This window comes from Gallinula chloropus (assembly GCF_964237585.1).
Source record: "Gallinula chloropus genome assembly, chromosome: 8".
NCBI lineage: Eukaryota > Metazoa > Chordata > Aves > Gruiformes > Rallidae > Gallinula > Gallinula chloropus.
In genome coordinates this window covers 12,825,319-12,851,381 of record NC_140093.1, presented here as the reverse complement: position 1 = coordinate 12,851,381, position 26,063 = coordinate 12,825,319, and the positions used below count along the sequence as shown (strand labels likewise).

Below are 26,063 nucleotides of genomic sequence, written 5' to 3'. Positions count from 1 at the left end.
AACCAATTCAGGCCGAATCAGAGTATGGAACTAATGCCTTCAGGAAAGTCCACAGAAGGAAAAAGAGTAACTTCTACAAAATAAAATCCACAAGAGTCTTTCTATTACTCAACGGAAATCTAGTGCAACTCAGAGCAAAACAACAAAGAAAATACCTGGAACTCAGACTGGGAGATGAGTCTAACTTTCTCCTTAATTCAATCTACAAATAGTAAATCCTCAGTGTAAAACTGAGTATTAAAATAGCTCAAGAGGAAAAGTCATTTTAGGAGTGCAGGTGGGCTCATGCAACTCCCTGCTGATAAAGTAAACAAAAATTGAAAAAAAGAATGTAAAGGAGTTGGGAATTTAAGCTCTATTTATTGAGCTGATTTCTAAGAGACTCATCTCTCATGTAATGAGATTCAGTGCTGAAATCTTTTTTTTTTTTTTTTTAAGGACCTGAAGGTGTATGAACAGCTTACCTAAGAATGTGAGCCATCAGCATCATACTTAAATGAACACATTCTTATTCAGGAGATATTTACTATTCTAGGAGTTTAAAAAGAATGAGTGAATAGGAACAAAAAATCATCTTTGTCTAGGACCATCGGACAGTCTTCAGAACAACTAAATGAGATTTGAAATCTGGAAGATACAGATTAGGCATAAGCAGGTGTGAGAAAGGAATCTGAGGAAACTTACTTTCAACAAAACTAAAAATGCAGAGCTGGTACATACTTTGTACAGAGTTCTCCACTTGTTTTTACCATATTTGAGGACGGAACAGACTTAAAATACAAATCCTGATAGGTTCCCTCCCATTTCTAGTACACGCCTATGCTCAATCCCATCTCCAAGTAACTATCACCAAGACAGGGGTCTGGATTTCAAAGGCCTTTTTGCCATGCATCATCACTGCAGGCATACAGTCCCCCACTATTACAGCCCCTAATCATCTTACAGAACATCCTTTCCACATCTCAGCATTTACCTTTGTTGCCTTGTCCATTCTCCTTCTGTTGTATGAGTTCAGGAAAATGCACATCCTTCCAGTATGTGTTTTTTCCAGAGACACAGATGAGAAATGCAACCAACCAGCAAATATTCCTACCATCTCAGGCAACAGCCAGTGCCTGATGCTCCACAGGAGAGATGGAAAGAATGAATCAATTATGAATACACAAAAATCTCCTAAGTGCACAACGTACAGTGTTGTATGGAGACTTGAGACTTTTAAAGTCACCAGATCCAGCCCTAAAGTATTAAGTACTGTAACTCCAGTCTAAATGTATGAACACTAAAAATCAAAACTCTAACCACTGATTTTACATAAAATCAACATATAAATAAGCAAATGTTTTAGGGCAACTGATGTTTTATACCTAAGAAATATTCATGACTCAATTAGGATCCAGTCTGTTACTCCATAAAGAGGAGTAAGTGTAGACAAATTTATCTTCAATTGTTCTATGCCAGACTCCCACACAAACATCTGTAACAGGGGAGTGAAAACAGTGTTTTGATCACTGTTCCCCATCCTGGCAGACAGGCAAGAAGGGAACAGAAGGAATATAATTTCTGGCTCATCATTCAATACCACCATGTCAAGATGCTGTTTTAGAATAAAGATATAGCAGGAGAAGGACTGTCAACTTCTGCTTAAAAAAAAATATTAAAATATCCAGAAACAAAGACTCCAGTTCAGTTGACTCTACCTTGCCTTTAACTTTGTTCTGACCAAAAATAGGAAAAAAATTTGTCACATAGCTGGTTAGTTTGCAAGTTTGGCCAGACAACACACAGATTAATATTGTTAGAAAGACAGTACAGTCTGAAGGACATGACATTTAATAAAATAATAATTTCTGGAATCCTGAAGACCCCTGGCAAACTTTCAGCTGTCCCTCAAATGGCTAATTGAAAAGATCTAACAGCTTTACATCTGCTAAGAAAGAAACTGGGTCAGGCTGGTGCCTTCAAGTATCCTGTACTTTGCACATGGAAGCAAAGAACGAGCCTATGATAAACATGCAAGTTCATAGGCACCTGTACATTGTCTACACGTAACTTCTGAAAAGGTTTGGGTTTTTTTTTCCAATGTTGAACATAAACAGTATTTCCTATCACAAAAACTGAACTGCAACTTTCTTGCAGTTTGCAAAAACCTTCCTGCAATTCTGCAATAAATCTTAGCAGCACGTTCCTCTGATAAGTTATACCTCCTCTTTACAGTAACTCATTATCTTCCAAGCGTGTTATCAAAAGGATACAAATAAAGTGAGAAGCCGAGGATTCTGTCTGGCTTTGAGAGTCAGACACAGGAACTTTTCCAATCTTGTCCTTAAATCCAATGTCCAAGAATCCTTGAAAAGAAAAACAAATGATGACAGTTGTTCACCAAACACGTACAGTGTGCTGGAAGTACTGCTGGGATCACAGCAACCTTCCACTAGTAAACAAGGCAGCCAGTGCTGTATTGAAAAGGTTTTCCCTTCACTCTTACTGAAGTGAATGTGTTTGCTAGCTACCCATAAAAGCATACAGAGGTTTGAAGAGAGTTCAATATTATTCCTAGACAAGAGTTCAAAACACACACAATGTAGCCCTATTTCAAGCTTAAGGCTAACAGGGTGTTGGTGTCTTCTATGCACGTGCAACAACAGCCCCTCAATTCGAAGTACCCTTAAAATATAAGCAACTTGAGAAAAAGATGAAAAGATTAATAAGCATTTAAAATTTATTAAATAGAGTACAAAACAAATAATTTTCCATTGCTCAGTTTTTAAGAAGTAATCCCTCTAGTCATCTTCTACTCCTAAAAAAACATGGGAACTGTTAGGAGTGACGTTTTGTCACCAACTATTGCAAGCGTCACGATGTGACATCTGTGACCAGGGTACAAAATTTCTAAAATAAGGATTTGGAGAAAAACAACTCAGGTATGAAAAACAGACCAATATATCAGCCACTTACTGGAATGCTGTCTTCAGCCTGACATAGCATCTCACAAGCACAAGAAAATAACAGTTATGGAAAAAAGCCAAACGACACCTCTGAACACTCATCTCCTGTTTCAAACCTTCCCTTACGCTTGTTTCTGCTCCACAAAAAGCTTGCCAACAGATGAAAGAGCAGTAGCAGGAGATTCCCTAAATTTACTGCTGTGTATTTTGCAAGCTGTTCTGGCAGCTCAGATTTGCCCTTATTCCACCAAGCTGTAGAGCATAGAGAATTTATTCGCTGCATCTACCGATTCAGTCTCCAGACAGGGGTGCACACAGGACACTGTATATTACCAAAGGAACCGTGTCTCCTACAGGGAGGAGTGTATATTATTTTTCAAGCTGTATTACACAAACAGACAGGAACTCCTGCTATATAAAGCATCAGACGCCTGAGGAAGAACATCGCTGAGCAGACGAGTGACTCACTGCTGTTCTTTCTCAAACGTAAAACATTCTGTGTTTCAACACTAACATGGAATGAGCTGTACAATTCCCACAAGAAAATATGAGTGACTAGTCTAAGAGCTTGGACGCTTAGTTACTATGAATAAACCTGTGGACCTCATCTTAGATAAGGCATTAAAAAAAGATGCTAAGTATAATTTGAAAAAAAAAGAAGAAAATAGAGTAGGCATGTCCCATCTCTGAGGTCAACCAGTTCATCTTATTATTTATAGCTAGACCCTAAGAAAAATGGCAGTATATGCCTTTTTTTGGTGTTAAACTGGAACTTCTCATCAGCTGGTACATCCAAAGTCAGCCCTAGGGCAAGTATCACTTAAGCTTTGATTTGATATCAAAGTGTGTGACAGCGATGCAGGCTGAAGATATCACTTCCCACCACAATAACTGCCCACAGCTGCTGAGATGCCAACACAACTGTCTGTGTGGTGTGGTGGGATGGCAAAGCATTTCAAGCATAGAACTGCAAAACATTATACATATTTTACAGATCATAGAATCACAGAATATCCTGAGTTGGAAAGGGCCCATAAGGATAATCAAGTTCAACTCCTGGCTCACACAGGGCCAGCCAAGTCTGAGCATGGGACTGAGTGCATTGTACAGACACTTCTTGACCTCAGTTAAGCTTGGTACTGTGACCACTTCCCCAGGGAGCCTGTTCCAGTGCACAAGCACCCTCCCAGTAAAGAGCCTCTTCCTGACATCCAACCTAAACCTCTCCTGTTGCAGCTTCAAACCATTTCCTTGGGCTGCCAAAGAGCAGTGCCAAGATCGGCACCCACCCCTTCATTCCCCCTCATCAGGAAGCCACAGACCACAATGAGATGTCCCCTCAGCCTCCTCTCCTCCAGGCTGAGCAAAGCAAGGGACTTCAGCCTCTCCTCACTGGATCCCCTCCCGACCCTTCACCATCCTCACTGCCCTCCTCTGGACACTCTCCAATAGTTTTATGTCCCTCTTGTCCTGTGGTACCCAAAACTGCACATGGTACTCAAGGTGAGGCTGCCCCAGCACAGTGCAGAGCAGGACAATCCCCTCCCTGGACCGGTTGGCAATACTGTGCTTGATACACCCCAGGATATGGTTGGCCCTCCTGGCTGCCTGGGCACACTGCTGGCTCACGTTTAACTTGCTGTCAACCAAGACCCCCAGATCCCTCTGAGCATGACTGGCCTCCAGTGCCTGATCCCCCAGTCTGTATGCATGGCTGGGGATGCTGCTTCCCCGGTGCAGAATCCAGCACCAGCCCTTATTATACTCCATGCTGTTGGTGATTGCCCAGAGCGTGAGTGTGCCTGGGAGCTGTATCCACAAGCAGATCAGGTACTTGGCCCAGCCTAAGAAGAACCACATAACGGGCCACTTCTGGAGTAGCCAAGAAGTTAAGACACAGTTTTGCACCACAGGGACAAGCCATGAGGAGGTGGGGTGGTAACTCTACCTCCACCAGAAGTATTGCTCTGGAACCTCAAACCACAGCTCTGGACATCACCTCCTGATCATCTACCTGCATGGTGCCCAGAGAGCAGTTGAAGTAAGGGTGTTTTACTGCCCCTTCATCAAGGGAATAACTGTAAATCATTACATTGAGTGTACCTGCAAACAAGATCTGGTTCAAGCACACTGACTTTTACACTCTCTTCTTACCATGCACATGCAGGCTGAAGAGCTAAACTCTGAAACAGCCAAAGGCTGAGACATTTAATAAAAAATTAACCATGAGAAATGCCAAAAGCAAGAGTCACCAGACCACTAAGTACAGCTGTGCCCTTCCAACATTTAGCTGGGGGGGAAATGGGAGGGAAGAGTCTTAAGAGTACAGACAGCACTGACTCATTCTCTGTTACAGGACATTTACCTGCAAACTTGACTTTCTCTTGTCCACATTAAATGCAACTGCTTCAGTCTCTTTATGCCCAGTTATCATGTTTTAAATCCAGTTATGGATATGGTTGGGCAACTACCTCAAAACAAGAAAGTGGACGTGAACTACTGTATAGCAGTTCCCAGAACCACACGTATCTCAGGCTTGTGTGGAAAGGAAGGAGAGGCAGCACTTCTTATTTATGGACACAAAGCTGGCATAACATTCAGGATTCAAGCAAACACACAAATAGATACTTAAAGACTATTCTATTATTGATAGCACTCCCACAAACTTTCCTCCATCAAATATATGTTCTTTTCTGATTGTACAGTTTATGTTAAAGGAAACAAAAGCAATTACCAAACTAAACATCATTCAATATCTATCACCCCATGAGAAAGACAATCATGAATGCCACCTCTGCAAAATAAGATACCCACCTGGAAAAGTTCTTTAAATGAAGGATGTACCATGGGGTTTGGAACAAAAGGCAAAGCATAGAAGGGAAGAAACTCCGTAGTCTGGCTCAGTGCAGCTCCTTTTGTTTCCAGATATGCCTTAAAATGAGAAATCCTTTCCTCAAGTTCAGCTTTGTCCTAGGAAATAAAGCAGCACATTTGTTTAGAAAAGTACCACTCCGAATGTACTGTAAAGCTGGCAAATAGCAGCAGAGCCCTAAATGCATTAATATCAAGTTTAAAAGCCTAAAATATTCATTATCTAAAAAACAACATTTATTTAACTAGAGAGCATTATATCTTGTTTTTACCACTCAAAGAAAATTTAAACCAATGTTGTTGGACCTAGATGGCAGGAAGAGCAAAAGAAGAGCAGGACGATTGCTTTTTGAATGTAAATTATTCCTGACACTTCAGACTAGGTATCTAGAGCAGAGTGCCATTTCCACACTCAGGGCAAAGAGGAAACACCTACTTTAGACATGCTTTATTTCAGTGATAAGAACAGAACCATAAAATCTACTCACACAGCACCAGGGAGGGGAGCTGGGACATCATAAAAGTCCCATATAACAGATACTTTATTTTATGACAGCTTTGAATTAGTGTTTTCTGTCTTATCTACTGAGCTGGCTAAGATCCAGCTTTTTACATTCTCAGAAGCGTTTGTATTTCAACACACAGCCTTAGTCCACACTGGAAGCAGAAAAAGTGGTTGAAGAACCTCCCATAGACTACAGTTAGAGGTATGAAAGTATCAGCATGCTGGTGTTTTCCAAATTTCAATCTTTCAGAAGCTCCAAGGTAAGAACACCTCCAAATTCCATCTCTGTACTTCACAATATGAGGGGTCTGGTTCAACTAAAATGCAGAACTGTGGCCCAAAAATTGGATATGTACTTTGGGAATTCTTCTTATTAAACATCCCATCCTCATCCTCACTAGAGAGAAATAAATGAAGTAAACCACACAAAACCAATTTGAAGTTTGTACTGTGAACTAAACTTACAGGCTTTCCCATGGAGTTTTTTAGGAGGTAGGTGGCAAAGTGTACATGAAGATAAAACTCCAGCTTCTGAGCAACTGGTTCATTGTCCCGGACTGAAGACAAAATATGCTCTTCCCACAGCTGGAAGAAAGTTTTCTGCTCACCATTTTCAAATGCTGTAAGCAAATCTTTCTGCAAAGGGGAAAAGGATTTAGTGAAACACAAACACACAAGAGCTCCATTTTTTTCAATGGTAGGTCAGTAAATGAAGAATTCAAGTGCCATCTGAACACCTTGAAAAGTTTATCCAAAAATCTCTCACCATTCAATGACCACCTGAATATTCTTTCTCTACTTTTATTAAATATCTTTGAGAACCATTGATAGAAGAATTAAAACCCAAACTTTCAAGCATGTTGATCTGGGGACCCATCTTTACCATAAGGGAAAATAAATACCTATGGTGTCTGAAAAATCAATCTTAACAAGCTATGGCAAGCCAAAAACCTAAAATATTATGAACTAAAACTACTGTCTCTGGCTCAAAAGGACTAAAGTTCTGCAAATAAAAGCCCAAGCTTGATGGTTCCTGCATTAAAAGAAGACTACTAAGAGAATTCTCCAAATAATCAAGAATCCCTTCACACAGTTCAGATAATCTCACTGCTGTAATAAATCACATCATGGTTAGTAGCCTTTAAATGGTTTAAATATTATTTAAAGTAAGTGTAAATGATGCATTTGTTACCTGAACAGGCAAAGCTTTTGAATCTCTTGAGGAAACACCTGCTGATTTAGGTAGAGGCTTCCCTTTTGTTTTACACTCCTTTGTAAATACTTCCACTGTTTCTTCAAATTGAGCAAATTCCAAATACTACAAGACAAAAATATACAGGAACAAGGTTGGGGGATGTGTGTTTAATAGTATTATTAATGATTTAATGAGTCCTTTAAAGTTTTTCTATAGCAGGGTCCATAAATGCCAAAGACTGCACAGCAACAAACCAAGAACTGGTACCTCACGTGGCAGGACAACACTGCCACTCAACTAAGTTTCTTCCTGCATCCTAGAGATGAGTACTGACAGCTGGGCATGCCTGCTCTGAAAGAACGATGCTCCTTGATTTAGTCAGCAATTCCATTCAATCAAAGAAAAAGAACTAAAATCCACTAATGCCATACCTTGGTGGAAGAACCAAGGAAATAACTTCCTGGAAAATAACGTTCTCAGGGGGCAGAATTCTTCAGTGTGATTCTCATCTGCACAGCAGCAGCCGGACAGATTGAGCTCTAAATCAGGTCACTCATCTGAAGCTGTGCAAGCCAAATTAGCGGCCAACTAATGAATCACTACTCTTCTGAGAAAGGGATAAACAGCCCTGCATCTTCCTCTCAAAATGTAAAGTCATTATATTCCACACAGCTTTCTCCTCCTCCCCCCATTTCAGGAGTTATTGGCTGCTAAGGCAAGACATCATTTTGCAAACTTGATCTGGGTGCCCAACCCCATCACAGAGAACAAGAATCGTTTACTTTCCTCAACATAAACAGTAATGTAGTATTAATAAAGTACTGTCCAGGTTCTAGCCCAGGGGCTAACTCAGCTCACCTGCCCTGCCTGCTTGGGGAGGTCAACTCTGGCCTGGCTGGAACCAGGACAAGTCCTTAAATCTCTTTTTAGATTAAGATTTAAGTTGAGTATGATTTTGCCACCTGGTAGACTCTTTAGGCAGGAAGTAATTGTCCAGGCTTTCAACAGACAGCCTGGGGAAAGCCGAGCACAGTGACTGACAGACCCGATCGCCTCTCCACTGCACATCATCCGTGGAACCCTCCAGTCACTCAGGTCACACAAGAGCACAAGGCAGGGGGATTAAGCTGTTGGTTTAGTGTTCAATAAGGGCCCTAAACTGGGCTACCAAAACAGTGCTGACCCAAGGAATGAGGCAGTAACAAGCAGCAGAGACCAGTTTGTGTTCTTGTTCCAAATCGCAGGTATCCCATTTTAGCCACTTTATCCAGCAGGCTGAAGCACAGGCTGCCAGGGAGGCACCTGCCCTCAAAGCTTGTCTCTCACTGCCTTTTCCCAGGACTGTTTCACACTTTAGGATCTATTCTCATTGCATCTTATGGGAAATACAGGCAGAGGAGTGCCTAGCTGGAAAATCCTGCTTAGGCATTAAATCACAGAGATGAGTGGTCTCGGGAACTCGGCCTGGGCTTTGTGAGCTCTTGGGCTTTTATACACCTCTGTGACTTTATTGCCATTCGGAACAAGGTGGACTTGATGATCTTCAAAGGTCTTTTCCAACCTGGTGATTCTGTGATTAAGCAAAGCTTTAAAGATCTCACCACTATCACAGGCTGAACCCGAGCCTCAAAGCTGCTTGGGGATGTAATCAACTTAACTGCTCCTTTAACGAAATAATTTGCAATAAGCAACTGATAATTCCAGATTTGTTCGATGCCTGGCTGCCAGCATTTACTGGACACTCAGCTCACTGACCCTAAACAGCACGACAAGAGTCAATGTAGCTCCTGGGTGCAGAACCCTCGGCCAGTTAAATGACTCCAAAACGCTGACAACAGCCACAGTGCCTGGCTCCAAATAGAAGCGTTGCGAGCTGCCATCTGCAGCCAGCGAACTGAAAACACGCAGCGAGAGCCAACCAACCTCTCGTACTAGTCCGAGCAGCTCAGCTTCATATGCCAGGACGTCACCCATTGCTAGGCGCCACTGCCCCGCCGCATCGCTGACGGGCTCTGAAACCGCAGAGGAGGGGGGTTAGCAGGCAGCCCAGCCCGGCCCGGCCCAGCCCGGCCCAGCCCAGCCCGGCCCGGCCCAGCCCGGCCCGCCAACCAGCCGCACCCCCCGTAAGGAGAAGCTCCGAAGCCGCTCCCCACCGACCCGACCCGCGGCTCCTCACGGAGCAGCCCGCGGGTACGGCCCGCAGCCCCTCTGAGCCGGGCCGGAGAGCCGTGTGCCCCCAGCAGCCCCCGGGCCAACCGGAGGGGACGGGAGGGGAGCGAGCCCCGAGCGCCACACGCCCCCCACGACTCACCGGCCCCGCGCCGCCACGTCCCGTCGCCTTAGCAACCGCAGCCTCCCGCCTCACATGACCCTTCTCAGCCAATGCCAGACCGGGAAAGGCGCCTCACGTGACGAGCGAGGGGTGTGTTCCCAGGCGGGCAGCGCCCCCTGGAGGAGCGGGGGTTGCGCTCTGCCGCCCCCGCTCCCTGATGTGACGCGGAGGCTGGGGTCAGGGTCACGGCTTCAGCCCATCCGCACTCGGCTGGGTGTCCCGCTGCCGCGCGGGGCGAGCCAGAAAGGCTCCTAAAAGCCACACACACACGGCCTTCTCCCTGCGTTTGGCCGCAAGCCTGTAGCTTTCAGGTGCACAATGAGATGATGCCTTAATTGCAGCCTGATGCCGGCCCTGCGGTACTTGCCCCCAGCCCATCTGCCCTGCCCTGCCGCATGGAAGGCTGACAAACCGAACAGGAGGGTCGGCCAAGCCCCTTACACCAGGCTTCGCCCCATTTTTGGTTAAGTGAGTGTGGCATTAAGGACCCCCCTGCCCTTAGCATGCAGCTTTCTAACAGGTATTTGCTCCTCATGGCGAAACAAAGTTGCACCACGGGTCCTGTCCTGCCTGGGGTTTGGGTCTCTCCCCCAGCAGCTTTGCTTTCCACCATGAACACCCAAGAAGACTCGTGTCCTCCCCGTGGTCCTCAGCCAGGTGCAGCACAGCACTGCCTTGCTCCCTCAGAAAGAGCCACCTGAAGCGGGAAGCAGAACTGAACACAGAGCAGTGAGGAATTGCTAGAAAGTGCTGGGAAATTACCAGGAAGCACTCTGCAAGCCACAGAAAGCACTTGGATGTTTCTAGAAGTGGCTCTGTCATGCCAAGAAAGCACCTGAAAAGTCCTAGAAAGTGTAGGAAAAGACCTAGAAAATGCTAGAAGAAAAAAAGATGTGAAAACCAGCTGGACACCATTTCGGGGAGGTGCTGCTTATGGGTGAGCATCCACTGCGCTGAGGTCAAGAAGATGCAGAGTTTGTGCCTCCAACCTGAAAAGCAGGACTCCACCACCCTGTTTGTCCAAGGGAGGGCATTCATCATCGCCCAGGGCACCAACCCAGCTCCATAGGTCAGGTTTTTCTTGGGGTGGATGCAATCCTCACCTCTGCCAGGGCTGGACTGAGCAATCCTGCGGCTGGGCCAGCAACTCTGCAAGCTGCAGGTCCCAGGTTGGATCGATTAAAAACCAGGCAGCTGCTCTCTGTACCCAAGTGTCAGGTTTTGCAGGAAATGTCTTCTTCCAGCAGTCTGGTTGCATTAAAAATAAAACCAAGCAGGCAAGAGGGGGACGTGTTTCAAAGCTTAAATGTCCTGCTATTTGTTTTCCAAGTCAAACTTCAGCTTTTAGTTGCCAAAAAAGATTTTGGTTTGGATTTCCATGGAATACTTTGAAGGAGCATTTAGGCAATAAATAAGTCATTAGATTTTTTTAGTTAATGACATGTTGTTGTTGGTTGGGTTTGGAGCATGGACTGGCTCCTACCGGGTCCAGCTGGGGGTCAGAGGGGCTTGCTTGGACCAACATCCTACACATGGGCAGGGGTGCTCACCCAGCAGTGAGATGCTGCTTGCATACCGAGTCACACAGCAGCGCTTCCCCAGCACCTCTGCAAGGAAAACAACAAGGCAAAAGACTTGGAAAACCTCTCTGCTCTCCCCAGCATCAGGTCATCACAACGCTGCTCTGTCTCCCAAGGCTGAGGAGCTGCTGCCGAGCCCCGAGACCCTCAGGAGGATGTGGTCAGCCCCACGCCAGGTTATTTATATACAGACCCTTCTACAGTAATTTCCTGTAACCAGAGTCCCAGACCAGGAGAGGCACCACAAGAAACTTTGATTTTGTGCCACAGGATTCATGAGGGAGGTGACAAGGTGAATTCAGCTTTCCTTGAGGCCTCTTGGCCTGCTCAGCACGGAGCAGGGAAGGATTGGTTGGTGGGTCCCCAGAAAGCTCCTTTCAGCTCTGTTGCAAAACAGTGAAGGAGGCTCCCAGGCATCTTGCAGCCCAGCACAGAAGGAGCCAGAGCTTTCTTCTCCCAGCTGGACACTACCCGTGAGGACAGGAGCATCCAGGGCTCAACCTATCACCCTGCAATGTCAGCTTTCCGTGTCCCTCAAATGCTCACCTGGAGAGCAGACACTGTCAGAGTGGTTCCAAAGAATGTTTATCAATATGGTGATAGGTGCTTTATATATATAAATAAATATATATATATTTATGCAAAACCTTCTTGCTGCTGCTGCCGCCACCTTGGTTCAGGGTGGCCAAAGGGGAGAGTCCTTCAGTGCTTTTCTCTGCTCCTCTATCCCCATAGATGAGCCCATGGCATCTTTCCAGCTATGGCAGAGATCACCCTGCAGAGATCCGTCCCTTCAGGACAGAGACCAGCTGCCTGTGTGGGCCTGGGGGTGCCTCCATGAGAGGTGACAGCAGCTCAGTGCCCCAGGCCTGAAAGGAGCCTCAGCTGGGCTTTCTGGCATCTGCTCATCTAAGATGTGGGTCATAAAGTCTCAAACAAGGTGAACACCAATGCATGGGAGGGCTTGGCTTGCAGTACAGCAAGGCTTTCCAGCCAAAACCAGCAGGGAGCTGGGAAGAGGGAAGAGCTAGCGGTGCTCTATGGAAAAAAAAGGATATGGAGAAAATAACTGGGAAACTGGGTGCACAGAAACAGTGGGACAGAGCGCTTCATGGGCAGGAGACATCCTCAGTCCCAGCGACAGCCCCAGGGGAGCCTCACTGCCTTCATCACATGGGCACTGCTGCGATGCTGCCACCAACACAGAGCAATGGCCATCTGTCCCATACCACTGATACAGACCCACAGCCACATAGACAGTCACTCAGGGACAAACTGCACAACCTCTGGGCTCACAAGAGGAGCAGTCAGCCGGTTTCCTCTATGAATGAGCCCAGGAACTCGGGTGTCCAATGCAGGTGTTCCCAGCAACTTCTTTTCTGCTGCTTCTTGTTCATCCTCAGCCTCCAAATTTCATGCTTAAACTGAAAATAAGAAAAGATCTTTGTGTGAAGTTAAAGTAAACAGAGAATTTGCCCAGCCCTACATCTCAGCTCCTCTTTTGGGAGGACATGGTGGGGGAACAAAAAGTTAATCCATCTTGGTTCTCATTGACAAGAAACAGAGAAAAACAATCAAATGGGAGACCCAGCCTAAAGCTGAGAACAAAGAACCTGCACCCATATTTCAGGTCTTTTTCCTTCAGTGTGAAGGGGAAAAAATTGCTCCACGCTTCATCCCTTGTAGGTTATCTTCGGAGGAGCAACATGTCCATAATTCCTGCTAACAATTAACCTTGCCTGTGCAGCAATTCTTCCCTGGGTCACCAGAGCAGCTATTTATACCTTTGGCCAGGAATATTGTTGCCACAGAGTGCCTGCCCTTCCCCTGGGCAATCCCCAGAGCCAGCCCTGCGGCAGCGAGCTCCCAGCTGACACCCGATGTACCCTGCCCTACTCGCCAGGACATGCTTCACCTGGACCCTTACAGTATAGACCCTCCACCACCCATTTTCTGCACATGTTCTGAGAACACACTGAAAAAATGGACACCACAGAGGTGTGGGGCAGCAGGGTCCATCAGACCAAGCCCACATGGTTGGGATATCAGGGGCCCATGGTCTGCAGGAGCTCTGATTAGCTGGTCTCCAAAGGAGTCAGGCAGAAATAGGATTTGCCTCAAGTCACCTCTCTGCAGCACGTGGGTAATGCCAATGCCCTGTGCTGACAGAGATGCTGATGGCTCACCCAAGCACCTGCACAGTGCTTGTTCTGAACAAACCCAGCTTTAGCTGTGCAGTCAACGCCAGGAACTGGCACACAGAGCTCAAAGCAAAACTCCAGACCTGGCTGCTGCCAGCTGGACCGTTTGCCCACACAGAGCAGAATTTCAGAGGCCAAATCAAGTCAGTGCTGAGGTGGAGCAGCTTCTCCACCCATGGCAGAAACCACAGGCCAGCTGGAGAAACACATTGAACTGGGGCTGCTAAAACCAGTTATCTTCACTGAGGGGGCAGAAAGGCTTGCTCCCGTGTGAAGCCACCCAGGGGAAAGACCAGCACCCTTGGGTGAAGTCCCATCAGTAAGCAAACACCACAAACCTTGCAGTCCTGTGATGTCTGTGCTCCCCCTCTCCCCTCTCCTGCCACTGCCATGGGGTTAAGGTGTGCACAGAGCCGGGCTGAAAACCCAACCCATCACCAACGCCCAGAGCAGCAGCCATGGGAAGAGCCCTGGGCAGGCTGGGGTCTGGCAGGGGTGAGGGTGGGGAATGCTCCAGCCTCCAGGATGCAGGGAGATAAATGTCCAACATTATCAGCAGTGCCCAACCTTTGCATGGAAGGGAGAGGAGGAAGAACTCTGCCTGGCCCTGGAAGGAAGGGGACAGATAGGGAGGGCGGCACCGCTGTGATGGGGAGAGGTGAGAGGATGAGGTCTGCCCAGTGCCTGCTGCTGTCAGGCCCCCTCCTTGCAGAGCCCTTGCCCTGGGAGCATTGCCCCCAACATCTCCTTGCTTCTGTCCCCAGCATGGTGCCGAGCAGGGGGCTTGTACCTGAGTGAATGAGTGGAAAGGGGGGACCAATGGTATGTCCAGGGCCTCCTGGAGGAACTCTGGGACCTGTCAGAAGCGCCGTGCTTTAGAAGTGATGTATTTCTCTCCAGGGTTAAGGGGGATGAGGCCCATTAGTCAGGAGGGACAGAAGCATGCTTCCTGCCACCTCAGCCTCTCCCTACAGCAAACCCAGGAGCATTAGGTCCAATTAGCCCCTGGCAAGCACCCCAGGGGTGGGTCCCTCTGCAGCATCCCCAGACAGGCCCGGGAGAGCAGCACTTCCTAAGAAATAAGTGCTAATGAGTCACTGGCTGAGTGACATTAAAGCAGCAGCGAAGGATTTCAGGCTCCAGCCATGTCTTCTCCAAACTGGAGATCAGCAAGCCAGTGGTGGTCTCAGTCCTCAAGCACAGCTCTGAGACATTTCCACAGTAACCAGCCCAGTCTGTCCTCAGGGAAATGTGTCAGCACCCTTCACACAAGGACAGGATCCAGCCCAGAAGGCTTTACCCCAGCACTTTCATCCATTTTCAGTGCTTTACTTGCAAGGCACCATCTCATGGGGATGCACAAATCCCAGCAGAGCTTGGTCTGGGAGAAGTGAGGTCTTGGCATCCACCACAAGAAGCTGTAGAGCCTGTAAGGTGGTGGAGAGGGCAGACACCGCCTGAGCTCTAGTCATTCTTCCAGAACCTTCCTTGAGGTTTTCTGGAGCCTTTCTAGAAGATTTCTTGAGGTTTTCTATGCCTCAGGTAGCAGCCAAGTAGCTAAACTGAAGAAATATGTAGGGTGTTAGAAAAAATCCCATGTATCAGATTATTGTGTAGCCAGGATACATCATTTTATTCCACAAGCTCTCCAACTCACCCTGGGAGAACCTCTTGTCCTTGCACTGCCTGGTCTTACACGCACTGTCCCCTAACCAAAAGCAGCCTGAGCTTGGCACACAGAGCCAGCATCCTCCCAGGCTGTGGTGTGGGTGGCAGAGGTTTATTCTTTATGACCTTACAGAGCTCAGTGGACACACCTGAGAGGCCCCCCACCATGGGAGTAGCTGGGAAGGGCCTGGGCACCCATGGTGGAGGAGCTGTGATTGCACAGAGCTCATCTGGGGGCACTGAGGAGTCCCCAAAGGGGAAACCCCAAATGAATGAGCAACCATCCATTGCATGGCCTTCTCTCCAGAGAGAGGTGCAAGCAGGCTGAAACCCCTGGAAGCCGCTTACCATCCATACTCCTTCCAAGAGAAGAGCTGCTTCTCAGTCATCAGCCCTCTGGCAAAAGGTCAGTTTGCACTTGGTAGAAAGCACCTTGCCCAGAAGAGCCGTGTGTCTTCTTCCCTTGAACAGTGTCCCACCAGGCTGCTCCTTCCTGCCTACCTGCCCCAGCTCACAGCAAGACAGATCTGTGGTGTGGCCATCACTTCTTCCTGCTGCTAATCCCTTTGCTTCATACTCTAACCAGCAGCCACCTCTATCAACACTCCTCCAGCTCTTCTTCCCCTTCCCCTGGAATCCTGAGCAGGAAAACATGGAACAGCTGTGGGGGAAAACCAAAACAGCAGATGCTTTTCTGTGGGCATTCTGAACCCTAAACCACGCAGATCCCATGTGTGTTTACACAGTGGAGACAAAATACAGCAAGCAGCAGTTGGAGAAGTGAGGACAGGCCAGTTATGTCCCTCCTGGTGTCCCCAGCCTGGCACACAAGGTCTTTTTCTTCCACAGCCATCAAAAACTCCTCTACGAATCTGCCTGCCCGAGTGTAACCTTACCACGTGGCCCCAGAGCAGCAGCTCAGAAATGAGTTTGGGGCTATCTGAGGATTTTACATTTCCTTGTGCCAAGGGAGCGCTGGGAAACATCCCTGCCAGAGCCAGGAGCGGTCTTACAGGCACAAGAAAATCATTTAGCAGAAGACTCGAGTCTCCTGGCTGGTGCCCCAGGCAGTACATGGCTCAGTAGGAAGCGCTCTGTGCGCACAGATTTACAGGGCCCACACCAGGAACCAAACCCGCAGCGAGTGCCAGGAACACACTGGCTGCCCTGCGCCGTCTGTCACGGTACGAAGGGTTTGGCAAAGGCCCCTGAATAGAAACAGGCTGTTCCCAGCTCGGCCAAGGCATTAACACAGGATCCCAGGTCCGTCCCAGCCAGCTATTCCCAGTACTCCCACTCAGACTCGAGGATCTCCCAGCAATACGTGGCTCTCTAGAAGGTAGCCAAATGACCTGAAATGAGGTTTATTTCTCCTCCCATTGTCCTGCCCTCCACAGAGTATTTTGTACAATGACACAAGGCATCACTAACAAGTCACCTGAACACCACCACAGCCCACGCTGGCTGGCATCGGTAGAGCGTGCAGGAACAAGGGGTACAGATACCTGGACAGTACTCCAAGGGAAGGGATCCCAGCACTGAAGGGACTCACATCATTTGTCCAGCTTCTCTTTCTTGCACCACAACACTGGGTCTTGCTCTGAATGATGATGTTTGGAGCGGTGATTCCCTCTTTGTAACACTTTCTGTAGCCGTTTCAGGTTCATTATTGGCTCTGCTCCATGGGATAGCAGATGTGGTTCCCGCAGAGAACACCAGCACCGTTACTGAGGCAGCATTTCAACTCCAGGGCCTTCTGACTGAAGCCTGGGACTCAAAATTGGCTTTCAGTTCCACACCTCTGCTCTTTACTGCTTAAGGTCTGCAGAGAACAAAGAACGACTATTCTATTGCTATAGAAACATTCACCAAAATAAACCATCTGCTGGAAAAGCTCCCGGGCACTACATGCAAGATTTGTCTTCCACTATTACCAACGTACATGAGCTTGTGCTACGTTCACATGGAGCAAAATATTCCCAACATATTTAGAACAAAAACCTCGTTCTGTTAAAGTGCTGTTTCAAGTGATGGATCTTCCCCCAGCGTTTGGGGTACAGCTGACCAGGGCCACAGCCTCTGGTGATGCAGCCTTTGAAGCCTTACAGCCCAACAGGTGAAGTGGTGGCTGGGCTAACGGTGACCGGATGAGCTGCATTCTTTCCTTCTGACCGCTGCTCATTCCAGAGCCCTGACTGTAAATCTCCCCTCTGCTAATGATCCACATCAGGGTAACAACTCACCCCATCTAGGCCTGTGGTGTATTTCGAGCTGTCTGCTCACACCAGCTGTAATGGTTGTATCTGGTGCAAGCAGTGAAAGCACACAGGATTCTGTGGACCAGAGAGAAATGCGCCCCATCTCCCCATCACTAACACCCAGAGCCCTTCTGTCAGCCCCACATGAACTCCAGCATGGGCAAAATCAGTGCATCACAGAGGTGATGTGGAAGCAGAACTCATCTGGACAGCTGCTGGCAAGCAGAGACCTGTCCTCTGTGCATTGGAGCTACAGCTGGGCCAGGCTGGAGTGGGTGACCTCGCTCAGCCTAAACAAGCACTAAAGAAAGCGGTGATGTGCATGGATCCCAACGACTCTACAGAGAAGCAGAGCCAGTCGAGCTTTGCTGGAGTAAGATTCATGATTTGGGTCCAGTTTTTAACATTTATGGTAAACAGAAAAGGTGTTTGGGTTTCTTTTTGTTTGAAAGCAGCAAGTTTTCTGTCAGAGTTTTTAATATATTTATTTGAAAACAAGTTTTTGTGAAAGAGTACACTAAATAGCATATATCTGTTCTTCAGCCATAAAACACAGACTACCAGCTTTTTAGCTCAGCACAGATTGGGGCTGCATGCACTGAACAGCAGATCTCGATAGGAAGGTCTTCTGTCTGTCTGTCTGGTATCAAGCATAGTGTCTTCTTTAGAGGACGTGATCCTGGAGGAAAGGGAGAGAGAAACCAGAAAAGCAAACATGTTTAACTAAGGCTTCTTGTGGTTGGCCCCACGCGCTCACCCGAGCCTGCCACTGACGCAACATCTACAGTTTTTAGCAAGGAGTTTGTTTTCCTGCCCATCCACCAATTCAAGTGCATAATCTCTGCTCTTGGGAGCACGGGGACATGCCAGCCCATATTTGGAAATAAAGCAACTGGGCTCCTGCCTCCCAGTGAGAAACTTGCACATCAGTTCAGGCACTTTACCGAGGAACCTGATAACCGCACCATTCATTGCCTGGAACAGATCTACAAGTATTTATGTTGAGCTGAATTTATGTTGAGAAATCACCACACAGCCCGTGGCTGGAGTGTCTTAAAACTCTGCTAAGAACTGCTGGGAAGACAAGAGGACCTCAGAAAGCAGAGTAGTTTTCCTTCAACCAATCCTGCCACACTGAGGTCAAGTAGATGACAGCTTTGTTACATAAACCACTCAGCCCTCTGGGACCATCTATCATGAGCCGATTATTGCCAGCTCAGCTGTTGTCCGTGACCGGATGCACAGCTCTAACTCTGCCCAGTGAGGCTCTACTCAAAAGTAGCCAAGCCCAGGGGATTAGAGACCAGATCCAGTGTGAGTGGGTCAAGCCTGATCCAGTCCTGAGAGTAGTTTCTTTTGCTGCTGTCAAACGTTTCCAATCGGGACAGAGCACGTTTCCGAACCCAGTGCAGAAACCATCAAAGAGCTAAAACAAGAGTGCTGGGTGCTGGTAATGGCTGCAGTTGATCCAGAGAGGCTCCTCCTTTATTAGGGTTAATAAAGGTGACTCTGCACACTGCACTATACCTTAGATCTTAATCATCAATGTACTCAAAGGGCTCTGGCGGTTCAGGTTCCTGCTCCTCTTCCTCAATCTTGGGACCATGAGCTGCCACAGGTTCAACCAGCTCCTCCATATCCTCACTGGTGTCCTTCAGAATGATGATGCCTCCGATGGAAAGCTGCAAGGTAAGCATGGAGAGCATCAGAACCTCTGCCCTGTGGTGTGGTGTTTGAAGCCACATTGTTTATCCAATGAGACACGTTAAGACACTCCAGCAGGAATAAGCATCCGACACCCACCCAGATCCCTGCCTGAAAAGGGGGTGGAGCAGACAGCAGCATGTCCAGGCCACCTCTGGATGTCCATTATCCAAGTCTTAAGTTAGATAAAAAATAGCATCTGGATTCACAGCATTACCCCAGCCTCAGTCTGGGGCCTTCCGTGTGAAAATTAATTGAACCATAATTGCTTTATGAGGTTCATCTTTTCAGGGCAAGGAAGCTCTGTGAAGCCTCTCTGTGTAGCCACCTCCCAGGAGGCTGTCTGACACAGAGACTAATCTGATCACCAGCTCCCACCCTCTGAGGAATCCTATTAGCAGAAGACAAAGGGGAATTAATTACAAACATCACAATCAAACATCCTGGCAGGCTGAAGCAAATCGGTGGGTCTCCAGGACTGAAACACGAGGTGCAAGTAGGCAGTGCTGTGTCACGCCTGGCTGGGATCAGAGCTTTGACCACAGCAGGATTCCAGGCTATAAAAAACATTTCAAAGAAGCCTTTTACTCTGGCATTCCCCAAATCAAACTCCAGAACAGCTCCGTCTCAAGAGCCTCTTTGGTTACACACCCTAATCCCAGAAAAAGAACCTGCACTGTTTTGATCTCTTCAGAACCTATTTGTGAGGACTTCAGGCAGGAAACCATACTCCCCTCACCAAGTTCTTGGCTTCTTTTGAAACTGAAGCAAACAGCTACATGTTTCAGCTGCACGAGTGGACACTTACTGGACCACACAGCAGATCTTCCCAATCCAAACACCAGTTGGGTCATCTCCTCTCTTTAAAGGGTAGTAACCAAAAAGTCCTTCCACATCTATGCTAAAGGAGATATTTCAAAAGGGGACGATGCACAGAGAATCCCAGTGTACTGATGGAATTCTAGGAAATTCATTTATTAAAAACATGACCATTTTCCTGGAAAAAATATTATTTCTTCTGAACACCATTTTCCTATGCATAATTCTGCGAAAGGGGGAAGGCAAGGGTGTTATTTCTTGAACAAAAATAAAGGCCAGAAAAATCTGGCAAAGGAGATTCAGAGGTCAGGAGCAAGCTTATTAGTCTGCAATATATTTGAGCACCCCACAAAAGGTAGGTAGTAACCCCTTGGGCTAGTGCTAGAAGGTATTTTTCATTCTCCACGTGACAATCTTCATTCTCCATCTGACAATCGTGTGCTTTCTCTTCTCGGTGTTAAGAGGAGATGAAAGCACTTATCTAAGGTCAGATGTAACTGAGTAAGAAATCTGCTTAACAGAAAGAACACTCTTTATTTAGATATAAACCTCACAGCAGAATAATAAAGCCCCAGCACAAGTCCTAATTTCACTGCTTTGACAATGAGCCTGCACAGCTCCTCAGCCCATTGTAAAGATCACGGCTCAGTCTTCATGTCCTCAGCAACGTCATTAATACAATGAGTGTATGTCTGACTGATATTCAAGGTACAGAATCTGATGTTTGTGGAAGAAAAATAGAGCAGTGTTAGCACAGTGAAAAGGTCTGCAGCAGCTCTGGCTTTCCCCAACTAGAGCATCGTGTGGTCATTTGGAGAGGGGGACGTTAAAAAGCACACAGAGCTTCTGGGCCCAGCACTGGGAACACTGTCAAGTGCACAGAGCATGGAGGTGACACTTACTGGTTTGAAAGGCTGGTATCGGCAGCTCTCTGTCATGGTGAGAACTTTGAGCTGAGCGGGCATGACTCTGGCTGGGTTGTCCAGAAGCTGGAAGTTGGGTTCAGGCTCTTTTTTCTTTTCTTTTTCATCCTTCTTTTCAGTCTCATCCTGTGGAAAGGGAGGAAAACACCAGCATGAGTCCAACAGCAGTCTCTAAGCCTTTCACAATTCAGGAGGGTAAGGTACAACCTGTTACTCTTAACACAGGCAGCGATTCCTGAGCCCGGTGGGAAGCCATCCTGCTGAGGAACAAGCTGACATCTATCTATTGGCTGACACAGGCAACACCAGGGTGGATCTAAGCACTCTCATTGTGGCAATGCCTCGCTCTCAACTGCAGGTGAGAAATAGTTCAACAAGAGGTGGCAGTGGAGCAGCTCACCTCTGGCTTCCCTTTCTAACACTTCCTCTGTAAACTCACCACTTTTTGTTCATAACTGAAGATTTTAAAATATCACTACTAAGCACATGAAAATTGCCAAAAACTGCCCTTGTATATTCACAAGGATACAGCTGTCACCCACAGCAGCTCAGCTGAAATGACTCAACTTCAGCGACTCTCTCGGGAATACTAGTCATGACCTCCTTTACCAATGATTCAGCAGCTGGAGGCAAAAGCTCAGGAAAAACAACCAACACAGCATCCTTTACATACTTCAGAATATGGATCATGTTTTCCCTCTTGCTCGGAAACTGAGCTGCAAAGAAGAAAGACTGCAGGAAACCAACAGGAAGGGATCAGGAGCAGCACCAGATGCACGGCACGTCCTGCAACAGTGGGCAGGGCTTTGCCTGGCGCAGGGACTGCGTGTGCCTGTGCAGGTCTCTTGGTAACTATAGATTACTGGTCATATAAACTGCATAAAAGAAAGCAATTATACCTCTCAAACATTAGGACAATGGCAAAACACTCAAACACAGCAGGTGGCAGCAATCTCCCTTTTTACCATCCTTGTTTTTTCTGCTTGATTCAGCCAAGAAAACTTTTCAGACATCTGGGGTGTACACAAAGACACGATGCATGAATCCCTCCTAATACATTGCTTCCTCTCAACACCTGTACTCTAACTGCAAGCAAGTTTTAGAAGAAACTTGCATCTGTTCAGCACATTTTGCTAGGTATGCAGCGCTGTAAGAATAATTCAAACAAAAGGAAACATTGATAAAGGAGCAAAGAGACAAACCCCAGAGATTCTGCCTTGCACACGTGCGATGATTAATTTTCTGAGCAAACTGTATGAAGTCCAGGGCCTACAACAGGGCTGCATTTAAATAGCTCTAGGAAGGTTACTTTACACATACAGGTTTGATGTTACACCACACTCCCTTTGCATACCATTTGTGAGTTTCTCTTTAAAACTAAAGAGGCAAAACATTCTGTGACCATGTTGCTTTTCTCACATAGATGCTAAAGGAGCATCAGAAGGGATTCTACTGGGCTTGTCAGTGTAACTCATTTTCACCTTACAGTTGTTCTTGGCATATTTGCATCTGTTAGCAGAGCACAAAAGGAAGGGTCCTTTGTCAGGGTACAGCAGGAATTGTAGCTGCCAAATGTTTTCCAAACTACAGCAACCACCAAGAATTCATTATCCAGCCATTTCTCTACCCCTCAGCTTCCTCCAGGATGACACATTATTCACAGATGGTAACGATAGCAAGTTTGTGTCAGATCTAAGAGCTGAAAGAAATAATGAGAGGACCAAAGCAATCACCCTAACTACTGAACAGTGTAAGGATCCTGGGCTCAAAGCTCAAATGGCCCTGAAGTAGGTGTGAATAAATGTTTGGCATTTTGATAGATGGGCAAAGTTCCTAAGAAATTGTTACCAAAAAGGTGACTGTTTCTGAATGAGGGTTAAGCATATGTGAAACCAGAAAGTTTAAGCTCTCCAGTGCTCTTAACTGACTTAGGTACCATCAAGCAACATTAAGTCCTTTTGAAAAGGTCAGAGGTACCAAGGACATGAAATTATGAAGACTTTTTTCCACTATGAAAAGTGAATGGATAAGAGATAAAATTCCCTTGGTCTAGAAACAGCAGGCAATGAAACAATGTACGAAAGGCTCACGCAGTGAAAGGCACATCAATTTGTCAAACCAAGCTTCTGCCTTCAAGAAGTCAGTTACTTAACAATACAGAGGAAGATTTAACTTCTCAGAAATAATGGATTCATAAGTAACACCACCTCTCTCCTTTAACAGGGTGTGTACAGACGCAGGGAGTCAAAGTGTTAACCAGTGTGTGCAGCACACCAAACCTGTGTTACTGCTTTGCTCAGAACCAACACCAGTGGCAGGGGACATGGTGTTAAGTGGGTGCCAGCTACTGTAACACACCTGCTTTTATAAGGGGGGAGAAAAAAACAATCAAGTTCAATGTTTCACCCACCACTTCCATCTTCTCCTCTTCCTTCTTTTCTTTTTCCTTCTCCTTTTCCTTCTTCTTGGCTTTTGCAGTGATGGACAGCACAGCAGTGGAAACCTGGGTATGTCAACAGAGGAGGAATTCAGTGTGACTGCAATGCTGGAGGCTGTGCTTCAGCTCCGCAGACAGGGGAACGAAGGGAAATCAGTGTTAGGTCATTTTCCACTGCAGGTGTCAGTAAGATCAATTCCACTTCCTACCCACAAATACACCACCACCAAAGCAAATAAATGGCACAGATGGGACAAAAAAATGTCATGAATTGGGTAGAGCCACATATGCAGGAGGAGAGTAAACTTCCCATTTAGAGATTAATCATTACTGCCTGGGTCTTTATATGAGAGGTTTGCTTATTTAACAGAGCAACAAATGGGATTCTTGTAAAGGAAAACCCATTCCTAAGGTCTCCAAGGTGGTGTAAAGAAACAAATATATAGCTACTTTTAGAATGACCTGAAGCTGTTCCACTGCCTTTGTGCTCTTTGTTCACCTAAAGAAGTGGATACACAAAATGCCCTTCAGAGGAGCCCTCAGCAGACTCTGACACTCCCAGACCATTAAGTACCCAAAGCAACATTTGAGACTAGAATTCACCACATCTCCTTCCAATGAGTGTATCTCTATCCAACTGGCTCTACAGCAGTAACCTGCTCAGAGGGACAGAGAGCAACTGCATGTGTCATGTTGCTGGAGGTGCTTTCTAGGTGCTTTCTAGGCTAAATGCAGGCTCTAGGCAAGGGAAGTTTAAAAGAGAAAAGATTTGTCCAATTCCCATCCTTTTCCAAAGGGAAGGAAGCAGCTCTGAGCAGCAAGCTTTGCCTTTTATCAGAGTTCATTTCTGGGTTCCTTGGTGGCTTGGAAACCTGTCCTGCATTCAACCCTGGTAAAATGTTTTACAGTTTTCACACAATGTCATTCATCAGCATGACATGCCTGAGGTCTCCACAGCTGCAATTGCTCCCTAAGGGCTGGCTCTGCCTGCTGCTGTGGTCTGCTCAACAGCTTTTACCATCTTACGCCAGGAGACAAATTGCTTCCGCTATTGTCCCACTTGTCAGCCCACAGGTCTCATCTCTTCCTTTTCAATACCCAGATATTTTCAGTTCCACACTCACCTTCTGCAAACCCATGGGCCTGACAGCTACTATTCTAGCATATGGGCCCACTGGTGTGAGCTCAGCTACGCTTCTCTCCTTCCATATGGGACTGGGAAGCATCCCACCTGATTTTCTCAGTGTCTGTACTGCAGTGGCATTTTGAAGCCCAAGCCATGAACAAGGACCCTGCTGTGCCTGGTGCTGCACAAAGAGGATATGTACCTACAAATCAGTAGGGCACAGAAAACAGTTTTATTGATCAAGGCTTCTGCTTGCCCACTGCAGAGAAGGGAGGTTCCAGTGACTCAGCAGCACAGCAGTTGTACACCACAATCAGCAACAGTCCCAAGCACAGCAGGAAAAAACAGTTCAATTCTCTCTCAGAGACAACAGCACCTGCCAGTTTTTCTTCTGCTCTTTAGATTCCCTGTTAGTGCCACCGAAGTCAGTGTTTGTAGTTGGAGGGAAAAGGGGTTAGTCTTTACAACACAGAAAGCCAGCCCAAATACCTTTTCTTTCTCCTTTTCCTTTGGTACCTCAAGAGGTGGGGGGTAGGCAAATGTGGACGGCTTACAATTGGACTTGTACTGGACTTTTGGCATCTAAAACAAACAGTTAAAATTTGTTAGAGACAAGAAAAGCAAGGGAAAAAATCCACAGCAGAATAATTAGCTTAATTTTCCTTCCAGCAGAGACAAACACAGATCCTCTAAAGAATACAAGCTTCCCCTTCTCCCCCTCCGGAAGCTGAGAAACTGTTATCAGTGGCAACAGTTCAACTAGAACAATGTTATTTAATTATCCTATAATTTGACTCTGGCAAGCTCTCCTAGCCTTCCCCACACACACCATGCTATTCACACCATGCTTTGTTTTCATTGTTTCAAAGCTTTTGTGGTTTCGATGCTGTTGCTGTGCCTGCTCCTATTAATGCAGAATTGGTTTAAGATCCAAGTGGGGATCTGCTCTGTCGGTGCACGCTAGGGCAGCCGAGCGCCAACGGACATTTCCCCTTGCCCGAGGACACGACTGTTTGGGGTGGGTTACCAGTGTCACATTCTCTTACTCTCCACTACCTTAAGCAAGGGCAGAAAGCATCTTGTGACAGCCAGTGCAAACTCCTAAACTGAATTAATTCCTGCAGCATCTTAAACCTCTTCGATTGCGACACGTGACAGGAACGACAGAACAGGGACTGCTCTGAGGAAGCATGGTGGGTGGGATGCAGCCCATAAAACACAACCAGCTTGTATCTGGCTTTAGTATGTAAGACAAGTTGTACAACATAACCTCACCTACAGCTGTTTGGGCTCTCTAGAAACTCTAAGGGCTGGGGACAGGGAGTCAAAAATGGCAGTACAGCCAAACAGCCAAAACGGTGCTGAGCCTGTCACAACCAGGGAGATGCAGGGACAAGCAGCAATGCAACCTCTGTGAAATATTTGGGACAGAGGGGCAGGGTGGTGGAAAGGGCATTTGCATGCAAGCCTCTCCAAACAGTGAGAATTTTGAGCTGTGT

The 26,063-nt window shown here is 46.7% G+C and overlaps 2 protein-coding genes across 2 annotated transcripts in view; both read right to left on the bottom strand.

The window, feature by feature from the left end:
- The window catches only part of ARMC9 (armadillo repeat containing 9), a gene marked incomplete at its 5' end in the record, with an annotated part of 61,523 nt that extends 52,033 nt beyond the window's left edge, over positions 1–9,490 (bottom strand). Inside the window, 6 exons of the mRNA XM_084267138.1 lie at positions 974–998; positions 2,253–2,345; positions 5,760–5,915; positions 6,787–6,957; positions 7,514–7,639; positions 9,440–9,490. Coding sequence (XP_084123264.1) covers positions 974–998; positions 2,253–2,345; positions 5,760–5,915; positions 6,787–6,957; positions 7,514–7,639; positions 9,440–9,490 — 622 coding nt within the window. The remainder of the gene's footprint in view (positions 1–973; positions 999–2,252; positions 2,346–5,759; positions 5,916–6,786; positions 6,958–7,513; positions 7,640–9,439) is intronic.
- Positions 9,491–18,024: 8,534 nt separating this feature from the next.
- The window catches only part of PSMD1 (proteasome 26S subunit, non-ATPase 1), a 73,332-nt gene continuing 65,293 nt past the window's right edge, over positions 18,025–26,063 (bottom strand). The window contains exons 21-25 of the mRNA XM_084267135.1: positions 25,054–25,146; positions 23,412–23,504; positions 20,981–21,127; positions 19,083–19,237; positions 18,025–18,234 (exon numbers count right to left, since the gene is read on the bottom strand). Of these exons, the coding sequence (XP_084123261.1) occupies positions 19,091–19,237; positions 20,981–21,127; positions 23,412–23,504; positions 25,054–25,146 (480 nt within the window). The 3' untranslated portion in view covers positions 18,025–18,234; positions 19,083–19,090. The remainder of the gene's footprint in view (positions 18,235–19,082; positions 19,238–20,980; positions 21,128–23,411; positions 23,505–25,053; positions 25,147–26,063) is intronic.